This window comes from Eubalaena glacialis, chromosome 15, assembly GCF_028564815.1.
Source record: "Eubalaena glacialis isolate mEubGla1 chromosome 15, mEubGla1.1.hap2.+ XY, whole genome shotgun sequence".
NCBI classification, from domain to species: domain Eukaryota; kingdom Metazoa; phylum Chordata; class Mammalia; order Artiodactyla; family Balaenidae; genus Eubalaena; species Eubalaena glacialis.
This window is the reverse complement of record NC_083730.1, coordinates 85,541,628-85,563,643: the sequence shown is the minus strand read 5'-3', so window position 1 is coordinate 85,563,643 and position 22,016 is coordinate 85,541,628. Positions and strand designations below refer to the sequence as shown.

Below are 22,016 nucleotides of genomic sequence, written 5' to 3'. Positions count from 1 at the left end.
TGGCCAGGTTATAAACATGGTAGGCAAACGAGTGAAGTTTGGGGAAATATAGAAGAAATCATAAAATGTAAAAGATAATTTTTGGCCCAGAATGGCATCCCCAGCATAATTTGCTCACTTGGGGCCCCAGACCTGACACCGAATGGCTTTGGGCTGTTTCTGAGGAGATGGGTTGTTCTTTCAACAAACATTACAGTTTGTCAGGCCCTGTTCTAGGTTCTTCAAGGAATGAAACTCAACCCCTACCCCCCCACCCCCGCTCCCTCAGGGCACTTCATTGCTCTGGTGAGGATGGACAGACACACTCAGACCTAAGTATTAGGCATAGGCTTCCAAGGTGACAGTATCATGGGAAAAAGCTAACCTGAGCAGGGTCACGGGAGTCAGGAGTTCCAGGTTGGGGAATTGGGAAACAGAGTGGCTCCTCGAGATGCCTCACTGAGGTGACATTTGTGCAGGACAGTGGAGACCAGATGGCAGAGGACATTTCACACCATTGTAAAACTTTGCCTTTTACTCTGAGCAAGAAGGGAGCCCCTTGAGGGTTTTGAGCCAAGGAGTCTAATGAGTGTGTTATGAACGTGACCCAAGCCTCAAAGAAGAGTTTCCTAAGCCATTTGGACCAGGCAGCTTCATGGACAGAGTTTGTTACTTCTTGAGGTGGCAGTGTGGGAAGGAGCCATGCGATTTTGGTATGTGATTCCAGCGGTTTTGAAAAAATCCCGACACTGTTATTTTTTAGTTTCCAGCCACAGCTGTGTGTGGTGAGGACAGACAGGGCAGTGTGTGAAGCCAGGTTGCAGGTATCAGCAAGCGTTCTGCAACTGCAGGCCTGACCCTCAAAGGGTAGAGAATACGACTGGTATTTCTTGGGGTTAAAAACTTTCCACCACTGCTCGCCTCCAGGAGCGGTTAAACTGTAAGTGACTGAAAATAGACCTGTTTCAACAGGCCAGCTTCCCTCATGCCAACCGAGTTATAGTGCTTGGGAGGAAGCACAGAAATTCATGAAGCAGCTCTTGAAAGTTAAGTTTACATAACCAAGGTGGGAAAGCGAGAGCTGAGGGGACCAGCGCTCCTGTCGGTGGAAGCCTTACCTTCAGCACCATTACTTTTGCTTCTAACCACAGCCTGAAGCCACAGCAGATTTCCCCTAACTAGGGTTTGGCCAACACTGGTTGATGAATGTGAAAACAGGGTGGGGCCCTGGGGGAGTTAAGTTCCTTTTCAGGTCAGAACCTTTAAGCCCTCTTTTTGTCTGAGGAGCCGGCTCTTTCCCCTTGGCCACCTCAGCCCTTGGACAAGCTTTGAAACAACCCTTCTTCCATAAGAAGCTCCAATGTGGGTAGATGCTTCCAGAAAACAGACAATTCCAAAGTCATTCTCCACTGGATTTTGAAATCCACTGTGCTGTTTTTTCATTTCCTAAGGTACAGCTTCATATTCCCAGTTATATTTGTACAACCAGAACAAAATTAAAATAACTACACCACATGACCCAGCAATTCCACTCCTAAGTATATACCCCAAAGAACTGAAAACAGATAGCCACACAAATACTTAACATGAATGTTCATAGCAGCATTATTCATAATAGTCAAAATGTGGAAATAACCTAAATGTCCATCAGTTGATGAATAGATAAACAAAATGTGGCATATCCACACCATGGAATATTATACAGCCATAAAAAGGAACAAAGTACTGATACATGCTACAACATGGATGAACCTTGAAAACATGCTATGTGAAAAAACCAGTTACCAAAGGTTGCATATTGTATGAGCCCACGTATATGAAATGTACAGAATAGGCAAATCTATGGAAACAGAAAGCGGATTACTGGTTGCCAGGGGCTAGGGGGAGGCACAGAGTTTCTTTTTAGGGGCTGAAAATGTTCTGGAACTAGATAGAGGCGATGCTTTCACTGGAGGCAGTGGAATACTAAATGCCACTGAATCATGCATTTTAAAATAGTTTAATCTTCTGAAAATTTCACCTCAACTTTTAGAAATGCCAAAAATAACCCACCCCCCCAACAACAAAAAAACTGTGCATTCCCTGAATATGATTTATGTAATACTTGATGGTTGGGGGGCGGTCCCCACATACACAGGGCTGGGAGGAAGCTGGCAGGGAGTGAGGCATTTGTGTGTTGCACGTGATTGTGAGTCAAGAAGGGCCCGTTTAGGAGGAATAGGATGAGTTGGCCTTTGAGGTGGTGGGGAGATCTCCATCCCCCACCTCTAGCTCCAAGTCTTGGTTTGGATTGAGAGTCACAGGAAAGGGTTTGAGGGCCAGCTGACCACAGAGTGCTGAAGAGTTGGAACAATGTTACCCTTTTTATTTATTTATTTATTTATTTTTGGCTGCGTTGAGTCTTTGTTGTGGTGCGCGGGCTTCTCATTGTGGTGGCTTCTCTTGTTGCAGAGCACGGGCTCTAGGCACACGGACATCAGTAGTTGCAGCATGCGGGCTCAGTAGTTGTGGCACACGGGCTTAGTTGCTCCGTGGCATATGAGATCTTCCCGGACCAGGGATCGAACCCGTGTCCCCTGCATTGGCAGGCGGATTCTTAACCACTGCACCACCAGGGAAGTCCTATCCAACAATTCTTGATGTAGCCTGGCAGCTTGGAAAATGTGAGAGGGGTCATCGATACCTGTTCTTGCTGTTTCTTGAATTGAAACTTTGCTAGAGTTCAGAAGTCCCCTAGGGCTACTTCTTTGTGCCTAAGTAAATTGACGTTTGGGTTGTGTCCCCTTAGACCTGTTCTTTGGCATAAGGTGGCTCAGGACCTGGGTGTGAGTGAGAGGACACAGTTCAGCATCAGTTAGATCCCTGGGAGTCGCCCCCACCCCCCAGGTATGAGAGGGAGATGAAAGGAGTCCAGGAGCCGCCCCCACCTGTCTCGGGTCTTCCTGCTTTGTTTTCTCTGGTGAAGGGTCCTCAGCTGTTTGAGGACTAGAAGTACAGCCGGGCTGGGGTCCCAGGGATACCAGAAATCTCTGACCCCTAGCCTCCTCATGGGAACTTAGAAAAGCAGAACCTTCCATGGTTTTGGTTCAGTGGACTGTTCCTCACCCCAGCCCCAATGTTAGTTTCAGTGCTTCTTGGTGTTTCTAGGGGTGGTTGGGAGTTGGGGAGGAGGGGGAGGAAGATGGATTTCCAAATTCCCAGTGTAACCATTCACCCCCTTCTCTATCCTACAGTGTTTGAACTGGTCAACCAAGGGTGAGTGTCCCCATTCCCAGCAGGTGTGATGCTCGAAGCTTCTTGAGCTGCAAAGCTGAGTGAGGTGGTGAGAGAGGGCAAAGGCCAGCGTGTCTGGTTTGCTTTTCATGCATGTATCGACTTTTCAGGCCTGTGATGGAAGTGCCCACCCTCAAACCGCTCTCTGAAGACCAGGCCCGTTTCTATTTCCAGGATCTGATCAAAGGCATCGAGTACTGTAAGTGGGGCCTGTGGGAGGACTCTCACCCAGGGGGTGCTTAGCATTCCCAGGTAGTGGATGGAAAGTGGAGGGTTTCTTATTTCCCTCCTGGAGCACAGGGAGGTGTGCGGGAAAAAAGAACTGTCTGAGCTGCAGAGAGACCTGCTGGGGCCATGCCCCCTGCGAGCAGAAACCCTTCTTCCTGCCATACAGAAAAATTAAGAGCAATAGTGTTAGTGACTGTTTATCTAGCACTTCCTATGTGTCCCAGGCACTGTTAAGTGCCCTGCATCTTCCCTTATTCCCAACAACCTTGGGATCCTGTTAATCTCCTGGAACCTTAGTTCCTCATCTGTAAAATGGGAATAAAATATCTCTTGCCAGGTCTGAAATCAGCCAGGACATCAGTAGTATTGACTGGCAGGGTGTCCTTTCTGCTTCTGGTTGTTAAACATGTTGACTCATACCCTTTGCCTATTACATAGGATTGTTGTGAGATTGAAATGGGGTGAATGGGAAGCACTTAACACAGGGCAAGGCCTCAGACTGGGCATTCAGCAAAGTCAGCTGCTGCTCCTATTACCAATATCATTTCATCATCACCATCATCACCATCATCATCATCATCATCATCTTCATCATCATCACCCCAGAAATGCCGTTGGGTCTTCCAAACCATAGGACTGTCCTCTCCCATGAGCTGACATCCAGGCAGGAACAGTTAGCCAAGTCCTCAGTCCTGTTGTGCTTCACACTTCAAATTGACCTGCTCCAGTCATTGCTGGTTTGGTGTTCAGGTTGAGTGGTGGCATTAGTAAATGAAAAGATGTTTGTCACAAGTCTTGAGGCTTCTAGCTGGGAGCCAAGCTCAGCAAAAACTCTCCATGCACACATGACTTAGACTGTAGCAGGCAGTTACCAATTGCTGTTGGCAGTCAGTGTTTCACTCCTCACTTTGGAGGATGGAACAACTTCCTTAGAGACACTCCCCTTATCTTTCAGAGCTGTGGGTGTTCAGCAGGTTTGAGAGGGGAAGGCTGGGAAGGGCCTGGGACCCTGGGAGAACAGAGAGGCTCCTGCCTGTGTCTCTGCGCTGTGTGGGCCACATGGAGCTCCTCACGTGGTTTTCCTGCCCCCCTCTCTCCCATCCCGCCCCCAGTACACTACCAGAAGATCATCCACCGGGACATCAAACCTTCCAACCTGCTGGTTGGAGAAGATGGGCACGTCAAGATTGCGGACTTTGGCGTGAGCAACGAGTTCAAGGGCAGCGACGCCCTCCTCTCTAACACCGTGGGCACTCCCGCCTTCATGGCGCCCGAGTCGCTCTCGGAGACCCGGAAGATCTTCTCTGGGAAGGTAGGTTTGGCCCTGCCTGCAGTGAGGAATTCTGCCTGTGTTATGGTCCTTTCAGCTGTAAGTGACAAAAACCCAACTCACTGGCTTAAACAGTGAATCCATTGGACCATGTGAATGAGGAGCGGGGTGTGTTTGTTTTCAGGCTTGGCTAGATACAGGGATTCAAAGATGAATCATCTCTCCATCTCTGAGCTCTGTTTTCCTTTTTTTAAAAAAAATTTTGTCTGCACCACGTGGCATGCAGGATCTTACTTCCCCGGCCAGGGATGAAACTGTGCCCCCTGCAGTGGAAGCGTGGAGTCTTAACCACTGGACCACCAGGGAAGTCCCCTCAGCTCTGTTTTCCTGAATTGGTTTCCTCCCCGGGTGGATGGTCATCAGCAGCTCCAGACTACTTTCTACCAGTTTACCAGCCTCAATAGAAAGAGCTTTTTTTTTAATGAAGAGCGCCAGTGAAAATCCTGAGATTGGCTCTGATTGGCCCAGTGTGGGTCATGTGCCCATCCTTGAACCAATCACTGTGCCTGGGGGAAGTGTTGCTCTCATTCATTGGCCAGGCCTGGGTCATGTGCCCACCCAGAGGCATGGGGTTTGGGGAGCAGGAATAGGCCTGCCCAAACTCCCATGGACTGAGCAGTCAAGAAGAGGTGGTTCCCCAAAGAAAAGCTGAAGGATTGGATGCTGGACAGGTGAAAGCATTAGATGCCCTTTACTGCCCCTTGGCCCCTCACTCGGAGCTCTTTGTCTTGCAGGCACTGGATGTTTGGGCCATGGGTGTGACGCTGTACTGCTTTGTGTTTGGCCAGGTAACAGGGTGGGGTGTCCTGTATCCTGGGTGTTGTGGGTTGCCCCCTTGGATTAATAATTATCTCTCCTTGTAGGGAGATAGAACTTATTCACTTAAAAAGTTATTTCATTTTATTTCCACAATTAGATCTGAATATGAAAAAAGATGCCTTCCCAAATATACATAGTTGTATATGGTAGCCATATGTGTGAAAAAACGAGCTGTTAAAACAGAAGGATTGGCAGAGGCTCTAGAGGTTGTAAATACAGTAGTTGATGAATTTAGGGCAAGGACAGCAAATATGCCACCTCTACCCTCTCCTAAACTGGAGATAGGCATCACTAATCAATAACTGCACTCTTTCTTCCTGAGCCTGGTACTGCTTTGATGTTCTTCTCAACAGTGTTCCTAGAAGCTGTTGTTGGAGGAATAGAATTGGAATGGAAGTTAAAACCCGTTTGGCATTATTGATTTAGGGAGTGCTGTTTTGTCTTCTTTCTGTTGTTGTTCTTTTGTTGTTTTTATATAACTGACATTTAGGGGCTTCTATTTTAAACTCTGAAGTTCAGATTGATTATGTGAGCAATAAAAGTGAGGATTATTCCTTTTCATGAGCTTGTACTCCTATTGAGGAAAGCTTAAGAAACTAGTCCCATGAGGAAGTAAAGGAGTTTATAATCTCCTCCCCCCACCCAACATTTGATGAGAAAATTTTCAATCATATAGCCAAGTTGTTAAGAATTGTACCTCCTTACATATGCTTCAGAGTGCAGTCATTAGCTAGAGCTCACTATTGGTGGTTTTCATTTTTTTCTTTTGGGGTAAAATTTACATATCATGGAACATGCAGATCTTAAGTGTACTATTTAATGAGTTCTGTCAAATTGATACACCTGCACAATCCAAACTCTTATCTTGTTACTGCTCTTAATGAAATCATTTTCCTTGGACAGGAGTGGACCAGGTCACTTTCTGTGACCTCTTCCAACCTTCTGAGCACCCCGCATAAAGGTTTCTTTTTCCAGCACAATCCCTGAGCTCCTCCTGGGTCACGCCCTCCACCAAGCGAAAGCATCAACTCGTCACCCAGGAGGTGGTGCATGAATGGGCTTCAGAGTCAGCCTGCTCTAGGCTTTGTGCTTCCCAGGACACGGCACCTCTCTGAGCTTGTTTTTTTCTCGTCTGTAAAATGAGAATAATATTTACTATTTTTTATGGCTTCTGAGAGGATCAACAGAAATAATTCAAGCATTCATTAATTCAGCAGGTATTTACTGAGCCCGTACTTCGTGCCAGGGATGTTCCTGGGCACTGGGTGTCAGCAGTGAGCAAGACAGACAAAAATCTCTGTCCTCTTGGAGCTGATGTTCCTGTGCAGGAGTTAAACAGTGAACAAATACTTTTTCTTTTTTTTTTAACGTCTTTATTGGAGTATAATTGCTTTACAATGGCGTGTTAGTTTCTGCTTTATAACAAAGTGAATCAGCTGTACATATACATATATCCCCATATCTCTTTCTTCTTGCGTCTCCCTCCCTCCTACCCTCTCTTTTTTTTTTTTTTGGCCGCACCATGTGATATGCGGATCTTAGTTCCCCAACCAGGGATCGAACCTGTGTCCCCTGCAGTGGAAGCGCGGAATCCTAACCACTGGACCGCCAGGGAAGTCCCCAAATACATATGTAATATAATGTCAGGGGGAGGTGCTATGATGAGAAATCACATGGAGGTGGAGGGGGTGTCTGTTTTAGACAGGAGCTCCGGAAGGCCCCCCTGAGCGGGTGAGCTTTGATCAGACACCTGAAGGATGGGAGAAAACAAGCCACGCAGATGTTGGTGGGAAGAACATTCCGGGCAGAGGTAACAGCCAAATGAAATGTTGGTGCTGAGAAACCTCAGTACAGGGCCTGGTCCAGGCTAAGCCCTCACAAATCACAGCTGCTGCTGCTTTGTCTTTTGTATTGTTCTTTGTATTATTATTATTGTTCAACTGGCAGGTGGGTGAAAAGAATGTTTGCTTTTGTATAAGTTGGTAAGTTAAAGCACAGCTACAGAGGAAAGCCAGTGTGGTTAGGAAGGCTCCAGCCCTTCTGGAAAGACAGTCCTGGTCCTTTTAGATCTTTGGGGAATGGGATCTGCTTTGTCCCTGGATTGGGCCACTGGGCTGTTTCTTTCTCTGCTGCAACCCATGTGGAATGCTGCCTGCCCTTGCAGGACAGATGTGCCAGCCATTGACGGCCACCCTGTCCCTGACCTGTCTTCGCAGTGCCCATTCATGGATGAGCGGATCATGTGTTTACACAGTAAGATCAAGAGTCAGGCCCTGGAATTTCCAGATCAGTGAGTATTGTCCATCAACCCCAAGTCGCCTTCCTCTCCGAGCCCTTGGTGACGTCCTCCACCCCTGATGTATCTCCCATCCCCAGGCCTGACATAGCCGAGGACTTGAAGGACCTGATCACCCGCATGTTGGACAAGAACCCCGAGTCGAGGATCGTGGTGCCTGAGATCAAGGTACCTGGGGGCCGCTGCTGCCCCTTGGGGCGTGTGCTGGAGGCTCAGCCTGTGTCCTCTGCTTGGAATTGTCTGGCTCAACCCTGCCTCGGTCAGGCCCCACGCCCCTCTGTTTACAGCACTGCGTCCTTCTTGGCACCACTGCCCTCCCATGTCCTGGGGCCTCTGGGGTGCTGGGGGCTTGTGGGGGAGGATTTGGGACTCGTGTTCACTGTGATTGTGGAAGTGCCAGCCGAGGAGCCAGCCGAGGAGCTAGCACTTGCTCCAATTGGCTTGGGGTGATGGCATCCACCCTCCCTAGACCGGACCAGACCAGGTTTCTGTGTGCTCCACTGTGTGGCTGCTGAAATCCTGGGGTCTTTTCTTAGACCCTGCCTGTCCCTTTGAGAAAGTACAGTTGGGGTGGGAGGAAGTTAGTGAGCAATTTGACCCCCCACCTCTGACCCCGGCCTGCTGAATTCCACTCTGTTGCAGAAAGCACTGTTAGAAGAAATCCCTATCCACCCCCTACAACCCTGCCAATGCCACGTGCACACACATGGATCTTTAAGAAATCTAGAGATTTGCTTCGGGAACTCCTAGGCACCTCAGCTAACTAGCAGTTGAAGAGGGGGCAGCCCAGAAGGTTACAGATAAGGGCTTGGACCCCAGGGGCAAGTGGTTGGGGGGCAGACCTCTGCCTGGGTCCTCTCCTGATTGTGTCCTTCTCCCTGTGCCACCCCATGCCTCTGTTTCCCTTTCTGTGAAATGGGGAGGATGCTGCCTGCTCTGAGCTGAGCCTTCCAGGCATCAGGGAGAGTTGCTGAGGAGTGATGGGTGCTCCTCAGACAACCGTGCAACGCAGATGGCGAATTCCAGGCACTTCTGCCGAGACCTGGGGCCAGATGGAGAATCCAGCCCGGCTCACGTTCTGGCCTCGTAGCTCCCTCCCATTCTCTGTCCTTTGTCTGTTTCACATTTCCTCCCACCTCGCTCGCCCCCCAGCCTCTGCCTGGCTTGCCTGCTCTCTTGCATGCCTGACCTCAGGCCACTGCCTCTCCCCTCCCGCGTCCCCTCCCTGGCTCCGCTCATAGGCAGGGTTCCTGGGAGCCAATTGTGCCCGCCCCTCACCCCTCCTGTCATTCGTTGAAGCTGCACCCCTGGGTCACGAGGCACGGGGCGGAGCCGCTGCCATCGGAGGATGAGAACTGCACGCTGGTCGAGGTGACAGAAGAGGAGGTGGAGAATTCGGTCAAACACATACCCAGCCTGGCAACCGTGGTAAGGTGGGGCAAACCACTGCCTGAGAGCAGGGACAGAGAGCCCGCGGCAGGCCAGCGAGGATGAGCTGGGACGTGGGCGGGCGACTAAGAGGTAGACGTTGGGCCTGAACGTCAGGGGATGGCCGGGTCTGCCCCTCACCTACAGCTCCCAGCCTCTGGGCCTTGGTCACACATCAGGCCAGGTGGCCCCTGCATCTTCTAGTGTGAGCTCTGTCTACAGCCAGGTCCGAGGTTACTGTAGACAGGGATAGCCCCTCTCTAAGGATTGTACTGCCCCTTCTGGATTTCCTGCTTTCAGAGCGTGTCAGGGGAACAGGAGGAGGGGAAGGACCAGGGCAGGTGCCCAGGATGGCAGCTGGAGCCAAGGTCTCCAAGACGGGCTCCCCACTGGCTGGGTCTTCAGTCCCCAGAGCAGATGACTGAGCTCGTCTCATCTCTGCCCTGTGGGCAGCTGCCAGGGCTAGAGGCAGGGCCCCCACTTCCCGTGCCTCAGAAAGCTCTTCCTGACTTCTGAGGGTGGGCGTTTGCTCAGGAGCCACTGGGACCCCTTTTATGGCCTTACATTTGGGTCCTGACCCAGGAAGAAGGAGCTAGAATTGGAGTCCTCAGGCCTAACCTCGAAGACTCAGGGAATCACCCACTTGCCAAGCCTCTGCCCAGAGGGTGTGTGGCTCCAGGAGGGAGACCAGGACCCTCAGGGCCCTGGGGCCCAGGCCGCAGTCCTAGGGGCAGCATCTGGTGGGCTGCCCCACCATGGCCACCTCGGAGTCCCGGGTGTGTTTGGCCAGCACCAGCCCCAGCAGGCAGGCAGCGCCCTGGGCTCTGGGAGGGGAGGCTTTGCCGTGTCCAGCCTCGAATGACCACCCCCTTAGGAGCCCCCAGTGCTGGCTCCTTCGCTCCCAGCTTTGCACCTCATCCTCTGCTTCCCCACATACTTTCTCTCTCCCTCCAAAACCTGAGCCCCCGGGTGGGGCATCCATTCACGTCTTCCTCCTCCTCCCCGACCAGGGGCCTCTGCATGGTCTTCGCTGTTGAACACTCACCCACACACACCCCCTCCTTCTCATCCACCCGCTGCACCCACGTCCTGAGCCTGCCGTGGGGGAGGCAGCTGACCTCGGGCTCCCAGCGTCCACCCTGGGTTATTCTGTTCCTGGTTGTGGATATTCTGGGGAGAAGGCATCTGACCCTAGAGGTCTGAAATAGGCATTGATTATTCAGGAAACACTTCTTGAACACTGAGTGGTTTCTCCAGGCCTGTGTTGGGAGCAGGGGATACAGAGATGAATACAACCAACATGGCGCCTGCAGACGCTGGGCAAAGAACCAACAAATAAATTATGCAAGTAACAGAGGGGCTGCGAGGGGTACGCCTAAGAGGGGAATGCAGCCCAGGTGATGGGTTAGAGGAGGCCTCCTGGAAGATGCACGCTGAGAGGATGGCGGGGTGTTAATCAGGCCAAGAGAGGGTAAAGGGCAAGGGCATTCCTGGAAAAGGGAACAGCGAACGCAGTGATCCTCTGGTGGGATCATGTCCGTGAGAAACCTCAAGAAAGCCAGGGTGGCTGAAGCAGGGCAAAGAAGGGAGGGCGGCGTGAGGCTGGACGGGAGGTGGGGCCAGACCATACAAGTCCTGAGGCCACAGCAGAGGTTTAAATCTTGGTCCCAAGAGGTTTGATTCAGGAGAGCGGCACGATCAGTATTGGCCTTGGGAAGGCCCACGTGGAGAATGGACTGTGGGGGGCAGGGAGGAAGTGAGGGCTTCAGCAGCTGTCTGAGAAGGAGGGGCTGGAGCGGGGAGGTCCAGGCCCCCTCCTGGCACCCGGGGTGTGCCGGGCACGGGGTTACAGAGGTGAGCAAGGGACAGTGCCAGCCCTCATGGGGCTCCCGGCCTCATAAGGAAGATGGATCTGGAAAGAAAGAATCACCCCCTTGTGCCGTCACACGGTGACAGGCCAGCAGGGAGAGGAGCTGGAGTGGGAGGCCCCACAGGGTAGGAGCCCCTCTCGCTGGGTCCTGAGGACTGGGAAGGCCAGTCTCACCGGGAGGAATGGTGCCTGCAAAGGTTCAGAGGAAACAGGCCCGTGTGTTCCAGGAAGCACAGAGCTCGGGCCTTGGCAAGGGAGGGACCTTGAGTGCTTGCCAAGGGGCATGGCCTTCATTCTCTAGCTCAGCGTTTCTCTTTTCTTTCTTTTTTTTTTTTTAAATTGAGGTAGAATTTATGTGACATAAAATTAACCACTTAAAGTGAACAATACAGTGGCATTTAGTACATTTACAATATTGTGCAACCATCACCTCTGTAGTTCTGAAACATTTTCATCATCCCAAAAGAAACCCCGTCCCCGGTAGCGCACACTCTCTGTTCTCCCCTCCCCCCAGCCCCTGACATCCATTAGTCTGTTTTCTGTCTCTATAGATTTGCCTATTCTGGACATTTCATATAAATGGAATCATACAGTATGTGATTTTTTGTGTTTGGTTTCTTTCATTCAGCATCATGTTTTCAAGGTTCATCCACATTGTAGCCAGTCATTCCTTTTTAGGGCTGAAAAGTATTCCATTGTATGGCTAGAGCACATTTTGTTTATCCATTCATCAGTTGATGGACATTTGGGTGTTTCCACCTTTCAGTGGTTTTTTAAACACTTTTTTTTTTCCTTTTTAGCAGCAAACCCTTTAAAAAAAAAAATCCACAAGTTCAGTCAGTACATGAAACAGCTTGAAGAGGCATCATGCTCTGCTTGGAAGGAGGCCAGAGCCTTACAGGGTGTTGAGGCCACTTCCTTGAAAATTCCTTCATGAAATACAGCAGCCAAAAGCATCACCATGAACCTTCCATGACTCCCTGGCTGGTAACAGGATAAGTTCCAAACTCCTATGGGTGAGAGATACCAAGTCAGGGAGGAAGGGAATCAGATCTGGGTTTCAGAAAGGATGGGCCGAAGGGAAGACTGGAAGGCAGAGGAGGGAAGCTGAGCAGTGGCTGAGGGACGTGATGGAGGGATGTTACCTTTTCCCCCAAGATCCCCTCCTCTGGCAGGTGTTTCCCAGCCAAGCTGCGGACCCCGTCTGTCTTAGGGTGGACGGGGTGGGGGACACCAAAGCGTTCCCACTCACGACAGTGGACGTGCCAGCTCCCAGTGCCTCTCAGACTTAAAAGGACTTTCGGGACCTCTGACCTCTCTTGCCCTCACACCACACCGGCCCGCGGACTGGCCACTCTCAGTGTCCTGGGATGTTTCCTCAGCTCCTTAGACTGGGACAGATGTTTCTCATCCTCAGCTAAAATGCAGCCCCCTGAGACACTGGTACCGTTTTGTATTGCTAGTGGGACTGTAAAAAACCGTGTAGCCACTGCAGAAAACAGTCTGGCAGCTCCTAAAAATGTTAAACTTAGAGTTACCAAATGATCCAAGAATTCCACTCCTAGGTGTACACCCAAGAGAAACGAAAACATTTTGTGTGCAAAGTGTCCACACAAAAACTTGTACACAAATTGTTCATAGCAGCATTAGTCACAATAGCCCCGAAGTGGAAACAGTCCAAAGGATGAATGAATAAACAAAATGTGGCATATACACACAAAGGATTATTACCAGGCCATAAAAAGGAATAAAGCAATGATTCGTGCTGCAGCGTGGATGGACCTTGAAAACATTATGCTGAGTGAAAGAAGCCAGACCCCAAAGGCCACGTACTGAATGATTCCATTTATATGAAATGAGAATAGACAAACCATAGAGACAGAAAGTGGATTGGTGGTTGCCAGGGGCTGGTGGGGAGGAGGAATGGGGACTGACTGCTAATGGGTAGTACTGGGTTTCTTTTCGGGGTGATGTAAATGTTCTGAAATTAGACAGTGGTGATGTGAATATGCTAAAAACCGTTGAATTGTACACTTTAAAATGGAGAATTTTATGCTGTGTGAATTACATTTCAGTTAAAAGTGCAGTGACTCCCATCCCCCTCCCAGGATTATACCTGGGAAGCAATAGTTGGTTACTTGCTGGGTTGGTTGTAGATGGCGTTCACCAAAAATAAAGGCCTGGCCTTGAAGATGAGACAGGTTGATGGGCCAGGAGGGCATGTCCAGTGATGGCTCAGGTGAGACAGATGGTACCAGGGGTACTGGACAGACAGTACAGGCCAGCTCTCCTGGAGCACAGGGTCCCCTGGCAGCTGAGTAGGCCAAGACTAGCTTATGCCAGGCCTTGAATGTCAGACTGAGGAGTTTAGACCTTATCTTGTTGGCAGCCAGGGAGCAGTGGAGATTTGAGGAGCAGTCCAGTGAGACTTGGTGATGGCTTTGGCTGCTGTATCCCTGGTGGGTGTCTCTCAAAGGCCTGCCATCAGCCACAAGCCCTGGGAGCTGGCAGGCGGCGGGGGGTGGGGTATGGGGAGAAAGGAAGAGGTAGACGGGACTCGTGGAGTGGCACGAGGGAGGATGTTGCCTGGAATCTCCCCCAGGTGGCTGAGCCTCCTCTTCTTTCCTCCAGATCCTGGTGAAGACCATGATACGAAAACGCTCCTTCGGGAACCCGTTTGAGGGCAGCCGGCGGGAGGAGCGCTCGCTGTCAGCGCCTGGAAACCTGCTCATGTGAGTGTCCACCTGCCTTCCTCTCGGGTGGGGAGCTGGAGGCTGAACGCAGGGCAGGCCTGCCCAGCTGACTCTGTGTGGGCCCAGCCCTGCAGCGGCCGTGTCCAGGAAGACTCAGACCAGCCCCACTGGGCACACTGGGGAGACCCGAGCAGCCACTGGCTTTGGTTTTGCCCCACCCTGGACTCAGCCCGCCTCCTTTGCTGACAGCTGATCCACAGGGAAGTTTGACCTTTCTCAGGGGGACTTGCACTTTAACGGGGGATGGGGAGTGGTTGACAATCAGAAAGGCTGTTTGACCCCAAAGCATGCATGCTTGACGGTGGGATTTTGTCCCTGTGATGGGTGAGCAAGGCCAGTCTCGCTCATGGGACCCCACGTCTCACGGCGGAGTGGTGTCCTGCTTCTAATTGCCCTGGCAACAGCTCCGTGAAGCTGGTGTTCGGGGTCTGAGTGTCTCTGGGGTGGGGGACAGGAATCCCGTGGATCCCAAGTGTCCCTTCTCACTTCCCTTTTCCCTCCCCTCTGGCGATTCCAGCAAAAAACCAACCAGGGAGTGTGAGCCCCTGTCTGAGCCCAAGGTAACGCCTGCCTGCCTGTGCCTTAGCCTCTGCCAGGGCCTGGGGGCGGGGGCAGCTGCAGAGCACGGGGCATCCCCACCCAGGCGGACGTTCCTTCCAGCCCAGGCTGCTGTGCCCAGGCTCACCTTGGGCCTCCGGACCCAGGAAGAAAACGAGGGGCATCCAGGGGCTTGGACCCGATGGCGGGTTGTGCATGTGGGCTGGGGCTGCGGGTGCATGGCGCTCCACCTGGAATGCCTGTGAACTCACCCAGGTCTTAGACCTAGTCAGGCACCCACGTATGCTCAGTGCACGTCAATGGCATTGAAGCTGTGTCACAGCCGAGGCAGCCCCTGCTCTGGTTCAACTGTCAGAGCCTAGATCGGGCATGCTGCGCTCGGGGTCTCCCCCCTGGGGCTCTCCAGCATCCACCCTTTCTTCTCTGATGGGTTAAGACCTAGAAAATAAGTCCCCTTCCAGCCTGTTGCAAATGACTGTGAGAGTCCCCTGCCTCTGGGGAGGATCCAGACCTTTTCACCAGTCAGCCAGACTCCTCCAAACACATACCCAGCTCAGTAGTCCCAGCACCTCCCAGGACAGATGAGAATTTTCGTCCCCGTAAGACTGAGGTGACAAATACTTGCACCCCTGCTGCCACTTGCCCCCCACCCCGTGCCTGTGGCAGGACAGCAGTCCCAGTACTCTGCCCACTGAGCCCAGCTCACCACCTCATTATCAGCTGGGAGCTCCAGGCAGCCATTTCTAAGTTTTAAAAGCAGCTTTATTGAGCTATAAATCACATACCCATTTAGAGTGTATAATTCAATAGTTTTTAATATATTCACAAAGTTGTGCGACCATCACCACAATCAGTTTTAGAACATTTCCATTAGCCCAAGAAAAAACCCTGTACCCTTACCTCTCACCACCCAACTCCCCCGTTCCCCAGCCAGCACGAATCTACTGTCAATTTCTATAGATTTGCATATTCTGGACATTTCATATAAATGGAATCATATAGTATATGGCCTTTGTGTCTGGCTTCTTTCACTCAGCGTAATGTTTTCAAGGTTCATCTATGATGTAGCATGTGTCAGAACTTCATTCCTTTTTTTCTTTTTTAATTATTAATTTTTATACAGCAGGTTCTTATTAGTCATCAATTTTATACACATCAGTGTATACATGTCAATCCCAATCGCCCAATTCAGCACACCACCATCCCCACCCCCCCGGGGTTTTCCCCCCTTGGTGTCCATACGTTTGTTCTCTACATCTGTGTCTCAACTTCTGCCCTGCAGACCGGTTCATCTGTACCATTTTTCTAGGTTCCACGTACATGCGTTAATATACGATATTTGTTTTTCTCTTTCTGACTTTACTCTGTATGACAGTCTCTAGATCCATCCACGTCTCAACAAATGACTCAATTTCGTGCCTTTTTATGGCTGAGTAATATTCCATTGTATATATGTACCACAACTTTTTAACCATTCGTCTGTCGATGGGCATTTAGGTTGCTTCCATGACTTGGCTTTTGTAAATAGTGCTGCAATGAACATTGGGGTGCATGTGTCTTTTTGAATTATGGTTTTCTCTGGGTATATGCCCAGTAGTGGGATTGCTAGATCATATGATAATTCTATTTTTAGTTTTTTAAAGAACCTCCATACTGTTCTCCACAGTGGCTGTATCAATTTACATTCCCACCAACAGTGCAAGAGGGTTCCCTTTTCTCCACACCCTCTCCAGCATTTGTTGTTTGTAGATTTTCTGATGATGCCCATTCTAACTGGTGTGAGGTGATACCTCATTGTAGTTTTGATTTGCATTTCTCTAATAATGAGTGATGTTGAGCAGCTTTTCATGTGCTTCTTGGCCATCTGTATGTCTTCTTTGGAGAAATGTCTATTTAGGTCTTCTGCCCATTTTTGGATTGGGTTGTTTGTTTCTTTAATATTGAGCTGCATGAGCTGTTTATATATTTTGGAGATCAATCCTTTGTCCGTTGATTCGTTTGCAAATATTTTCTCCCATTCTGAGGGTTGTCTTTTCGTCTTGTTTATGGTTTCCTTTGCTGTGCAAAAGCTTTGAAGTTTCATTAGGTCCCATTTGTTTATTTTTGGTTTTATTTCCATTACTCTAGGGGGTGGATCAAAAAAGATCTTGCTGTGATTTATGTCAAAGAGTGTTCTTCCTATGTTTTCCTCTAAGAGTTTTATAGTGTCCGGTCTTACATTTAGGTCTTGAATCCATTTTGAGTTTATTTTTGTGTATGGTGTTAGGGAGTATTCTAATTTCATTCTTTTACATGTAGCTGTCCAGTTTTCCCAGCACCACTTATTGAAGAGACTGTCTTTTCTCCATTGTATATCTTTGCCTCCTTTGTCATAGATTAGTTGACCATAGGTGCGTGGGTTTATCTCTGGGCTTTCTATCTTGTTCCATTGATCTATGTTTCTGTTTTTGTGCCAGTACCATATTGTCTTGATTACTGTAGCTTTGTAGTATAGTCTGAAGTCAGGGAGTCTGATTCCTCCAGCTCCGTTTTTTCCCTCAAGACCGCTTTGGCTATTCGGGGTCTTTTGTGTCTCCATACAAATTTTAAGATTATTTGTTCTAGTTCCGTAAAAAATGCCATTGGTAATTTGATAGGGGTTGCATTGAATCTGTAGATTGCTTTGGGTAGTACAGTTACTTTCACAATATTGATTCTTCCAATCCAAGAACATGGTATATCTCTCCATCTGTTGGTATCATCTTTAATTTCTTTCATCAGTGTCTTATCTTATAGTTTTCTGCATACAGGTCTTTTGTCTCCCTAGGTAGGTTTATTCCAAGGTATTTTATTCTTTTTGTTGCAGTGGTAAATGGGAGTGTTCCCATAATTTCTCTTTCAGATTTTTCATCATTAGTGTATAGGAATGCAAGAGATTTCTGTGCATTAATTTTGTATCCTGCAACTTTACCAAATTCATTGATTAGCTCTAGCAGTTTTCTGGTGGCAGTTTTAGGATTCTCTATGTATAGTATCATGTCATCTTCAAACAGTGACAGTTTTACTTCTTCTTTTCCAATTTGTATTCCTTTTATTTCTTTTTCTTCTCTGATTGCCGTGGCTAGAGACTTCCAAGACTATGTTGAATAATAGTGGTGAGAGTGGACATCCTTGTCTTGTTCCTGATCTTAGAGGAAATGCTTTCAGTTTTCCACCATTGAGAATGATGTTTGCTGTGGGTTTGTTGTATATGGCCTTTATTATGTTGAGGTAGGTTCCCTCTATGCCCACTTTCTGGAGAGTTTTTATCATAAATGGGTGTTGAATTTTGTCAAAAGCTTTTTTCTGCATCTATTAAGATGATCATATGGTTTTTATTCTTCAATTTGTTAATATGGTGTATCACATGGATTGATTTGCGTATATTGAAGAATCCTTGCATCCCTGGGATAAATCCCACTTGATCGTGGTGTATGATCCTTTTAATGTGTTGTTGGATTCTGTTTGCTGTATTTTGTTGAGGATTTTTGCATCTATATTCATCAGTGATATTGGTCTGTAATTTTCTTTTTTTGTACTATCTTTGTCTGGTTTTGGTATCAGGGTGATGGTGGCCTCATAGAATGAGTTTGGGAGTATTCCTTCCTCTGCAATTTTTTGGAAGAGTTTGAGAAGGATAGGTGTTAGCTCTTCTCTATATGTTTGATAGAATTCACCTGTGAAGTCATCTGGTCCTGGACTTTAGTTTGTTGGAAGATTTTTAATCACAGTTTCAATTTCATTACTTGTGACTGGTCTGTTCATATTTTCTATTTCTTCCTGGTTCAGTCTTGGAAGGTTATCCCTTTCTAAGAATTCGTCCATTTCTTCCAGGTTCTCCATTTTATTGGCATAGAGTTGCTTGTAGTAGTCTCTTAGGATGCTTTGTATTTCTGCGGTGTCTGTTGTAACTTCTCCTTTTTCATTTCTAATTTTATTGATTTGAGTCCTCTCCCTCTTTTTCTTGATGAGTCTGGCTAATGGTTTATCAATTTTGTTTATCTTCTCAAAGAACCAGCTTTTAGTTTTATTGATCTTTGCTATTGTTTTCTTTGTTTCTATTTCATTTATTTCTGCTCTGATCTTTATGATTTCTTTCCTTCTGCTAACTTTGGATTTTGTTTGCTCTTCTTTCTCTAGTTCCTTTAGGTGTAATGTTAGATTTTTTATTTGAGATATTTCTTGTTTCTTGAGGTAGGCTTGTATAGCTATAAACTTCCCTCTTAGAACTGCTTTTGCTGCATCCCATAGGTTTTGGATCATCGTGTTTTCATTGTCATTTGTCTCTAGGTATTTTTTGATTTCCTCTTTGATTTCTTCAGTGATCTCTTGGTTATTTAGTAACGTATTGTTTAGCCTCCATGTGTCTGTGTTTTTTACGTTTTTTTCCCTGTAATTCATTTCTAATCTCATAGCGTTGTGGTCAGAAAAGATGCTTGATATGATTTCAGTTTTCTTAAATTTACTGAGGCTTGATTTGTGACCCAAGATGTGATCTATCCTGGAGAATGTTCCGTGCGCACTTGAGAAGAAAGTGTAATCTGCTGTTTTTGGATGGAATGTCCTATAAATATCAATTAAATCTATCTGGTCTATTGTGTCATTTAAAGCTTGTGTTTCCTTATTAATTTTCTGTTTGGATGATCTGTCCATTGGTGTAAGTGAGGTGTTAAAGTCCCCCACTATTACTGTGTTACTGTCGATTTCCTCTTTTATAGCTGTTAGCAGTTGCCTTATGTATTGAGGTGCTCCTATGTTGGGTGCATATATATTTATAATTGTTATATCTTCTTCTTGGATTGATCCCTTGATCATTATGTAGTGTCCTTCCTTGTCTCTTGTAACATTCTTTATTTTAAAGTCTATTTTATCTGATATGAGGATTGCTACCTCAGCTTTCTTTTGATTTCCATTTGCATGGAATATCTTTTTCCATCCCCTCACTTTCAGTCTGTATGTGTCCCTAGGTCTGAAGTGGATCTCTTGTAGACAACATATATATGGGTCTTGTTTTTGTATCCATTCAGCAAGCCTGTGTCTTTTGGTTGGAGCATTTAATCCATTCACGTTTAAGATAGTTATCGATATGTATGTTCTTTTTTTTTTTTTATAAATTTATTTATTTATTTATTTATTTATGGCTGTGTTGGGTCTTCATTGCTGAGAGCAGGCCTTCTCTAGGTGTGGCGAGTGGAGGCTTCTTATTGTCGTGGCTTCTCTTGTTGCGGAGCACAGGCTCTAGGCGCGCAGGCTTCAGTAGTTGTGGCCTGTGGGCTCAGTAGTTGTGGCTTGCAGGCTCCAGAGCTCAGGCTCAGCAGTTGTGGCGCACAGGCTCAGTTGCTCCACGGAATGTGGGATCCTCCCAGGCCAGGGATCGAACCCGTGTCCCCTGCATTGGCAGGCAGACTCTTAACCACTGCGCCACCAGGGAAGCCCCAATATGTATGTTCTTATTACCATTTTCTTAATTGTTTTGGGTTTTTGTAGGTCCTTTTCTTCTCTTGTGTTTCCCACTTAGAGAAGTTCCTTTAGCATTTGTTGTAGAGGTGGTTTGGTGGTGCTGAATTCTCTCAGCTTTTGCTTGTCTGTAAAGCTTTTGATTTCTCCATCGAATCTGAATGAGATCCTTGCTGGGTAGAGTAATCTTGGTTGTAGTTCTTCCCTTTCATCACTTTAAGTATATCATGCCACTCCCTTCTGGCTTGTAGAGTTTCTGCTGAGAAATCAGCTGTTAACCTTATGGGAGTTCCCTTGTATGTTATTTGTCGTTTTTCCCTTGTTGCTTTCAATAATTTTTCTTTGTCTTTAATTTTTGCCAATTTGATTACTATGTGTCTCAGCGTGTTTCTCCTTGGGTTCATCCTGTATGGGACTCGCTGCGCTTCCTGGACTTGGGTGGCTATTTCCTTTCCCATGTTAGGGAACTTTTCGACTATAATCTCTTCAAATATTTTCTCTGGTCCTTTCTCTCTTTCTTCTCCTTCTGGGACCCCTATAATGCAAATGTTGTTGCGTTTAATGTTGTCCCAGAGGTCTCTTAGGCTGTCTTCATTTCTTTTCATTCTTTTTTCTTTATTCTGTTCCGCAGCAGTGAATTCCACCATTCTGTCTTCCAGGTCACTTATCGGTTCTTCTGCCTCAGTTATTCTGCTATTGATTCCTTCTAGTGTAGTTTTCATTTCGGTTATTGTATTGTTCATCTCTGTTTGTTTGTTCTTTAATTCTTCTAGGTCTTTGTTAAACATTTCTTGCATCTTCTCGATCTTTGCCTCCATTCTTTTTCCGAGGTCCTGGATCATCTTTACTATCATTATTCTGAATTCTTTTACTGGAAGGTTGCCTATCTCCACTTCATTTAGTTGTTTTTCTGGGGTTTTATCTTGTTCCTTCATCTGGTACATAGCCCTCTGCCTTTTCATCTTGTCTATCTTTCTGTGAATGTGGTTTTTGTTCCACAGGCTGCAGGATTGTAGTTCTTCTTGCTTCTGCTGTCTGCCCTCTGGTGGATGAGGCTATCTAAGAGGCTTGTGTAAGTTTCCTAATGGGAGGGACTGGTGGTGGGTAGAGCTGACTGTTGCTCTGGTGGGCAGAGCTCAGTAAAACTTTAATCTGCTTTACTGTTGATGGGTGGGGCTGGGTTCCCTCCCTGTTGGTTGTTTGGCCGGAGGCAACCCAACACTGGAGCCTACCTGGGCTCTTTGGTGGGGCTAATGACAGACTCTGGGAGGGCTCACGCCAAGGAGTACTTCCCAGAACTTCTGCTGCCAGTGTCCTTGTCCCCACGGTGAGCCACAGCCACCCCCCGCCTCTGCAGGAGACCCTCCAACACTAGCAGGTAGGTCTGGTTCAGTCTCCCTTGGGGTCACTGCTCCTTCCCCTGGGTCCCGATGCACACACTACTTTGTGTGTGCCCTCCAAGAGTGGAGTCTCTGTTTCCCCCAGTCCTGTCAAAGTCCTGCAATCAATTCCCACTAGGCTTCAAAGTCTGATTCTCTAGGAATTCCTCCTCCCGTTGCCAGACCCCCAGGTTGGGAAGCCTGACGTGGGGCTCAGAACCTTCACTCCAGTGGGTGGACTTCTGTGGTATAAGTGTTCTGCAGTCTGTGAGTCACCCACCCAGCAGTTATGGGATTTGATTTTGCTGTGATTGTGCCCCTCTACCATCTCATTGTGGCTTCTCCTTTGTCTTTGGATGTGGGGTATCTTTTTTGGTGCGTTCCAGTGTCTTCCTGTCGATGATTGTCCAGCAGCTAGTTGTGATTCTGGTGTTCTCGCAAGAGGGAGTGAGAGCATGTCGTGCTACTCCACCATCTTGGTTCCTCTCCCAACTTCATTCCTTTTTATGGGTGAATCATATTCCATTTTATGGATATACCCACATTTTATTTCTCCATTCATCCGGTGATGGACATTGTTTCCATTTTGGGGGCTATCACGCATGAATAATGCTGCTGTGAACATTCC

At 47.9% G+C, this 22,016-nt stretch overlaps 1 protein-coding gene across 2 annotated transcripts in view; it reads left to right on the top strand.

The window, feature by feature from the left end:
• CAMKK2 (calcium/calmodulin dependent protein kinase kinase 2) overlaps positions 1–22,016 on the top strand; it is a 55,526-nt gene that overhangs the window by 28,785 nt on the left and 4,725 nt on the right. The window contains exons 8-16 of one of the 2 annotated variants that reach the window (XM_061169136.1): positions 3,213–3,234; positions 3,363–3,451; positions 4,593–4,792; positions 5,545–5,598; positions 7,846–7,919; positions 8,006–8,093; positions 9,225–9,353; positions 13,855–13,955; positions 14,494–14,536. In XM_061169136.1, the coding sequence (XP_061025119.1) occupies positions 3,213–3,234; positions 3,363–3,451; positions 4,593–4,792; positions 5,545–5,598; positions 7,846–7,919; positions 8,006–8,093; positions 9,225–9,353; positions 13,855–13,955; positions 14,494–14,536 (800 nt within the window). The remainder of the gene's footprint in view (positions 1–3,212; positions 3,235–3,362; positions 3,452–4,592; positions 4,793–5,544; positions 5,599–7,845; positions 7,920–8,005; positions 8,094–9,224; positions 9,354–13,854; positions 13,956–14,493; positions 14,537–22,016) is intronic. The other variant, XM_061169137.1, reaches the window with a different exon arrangement.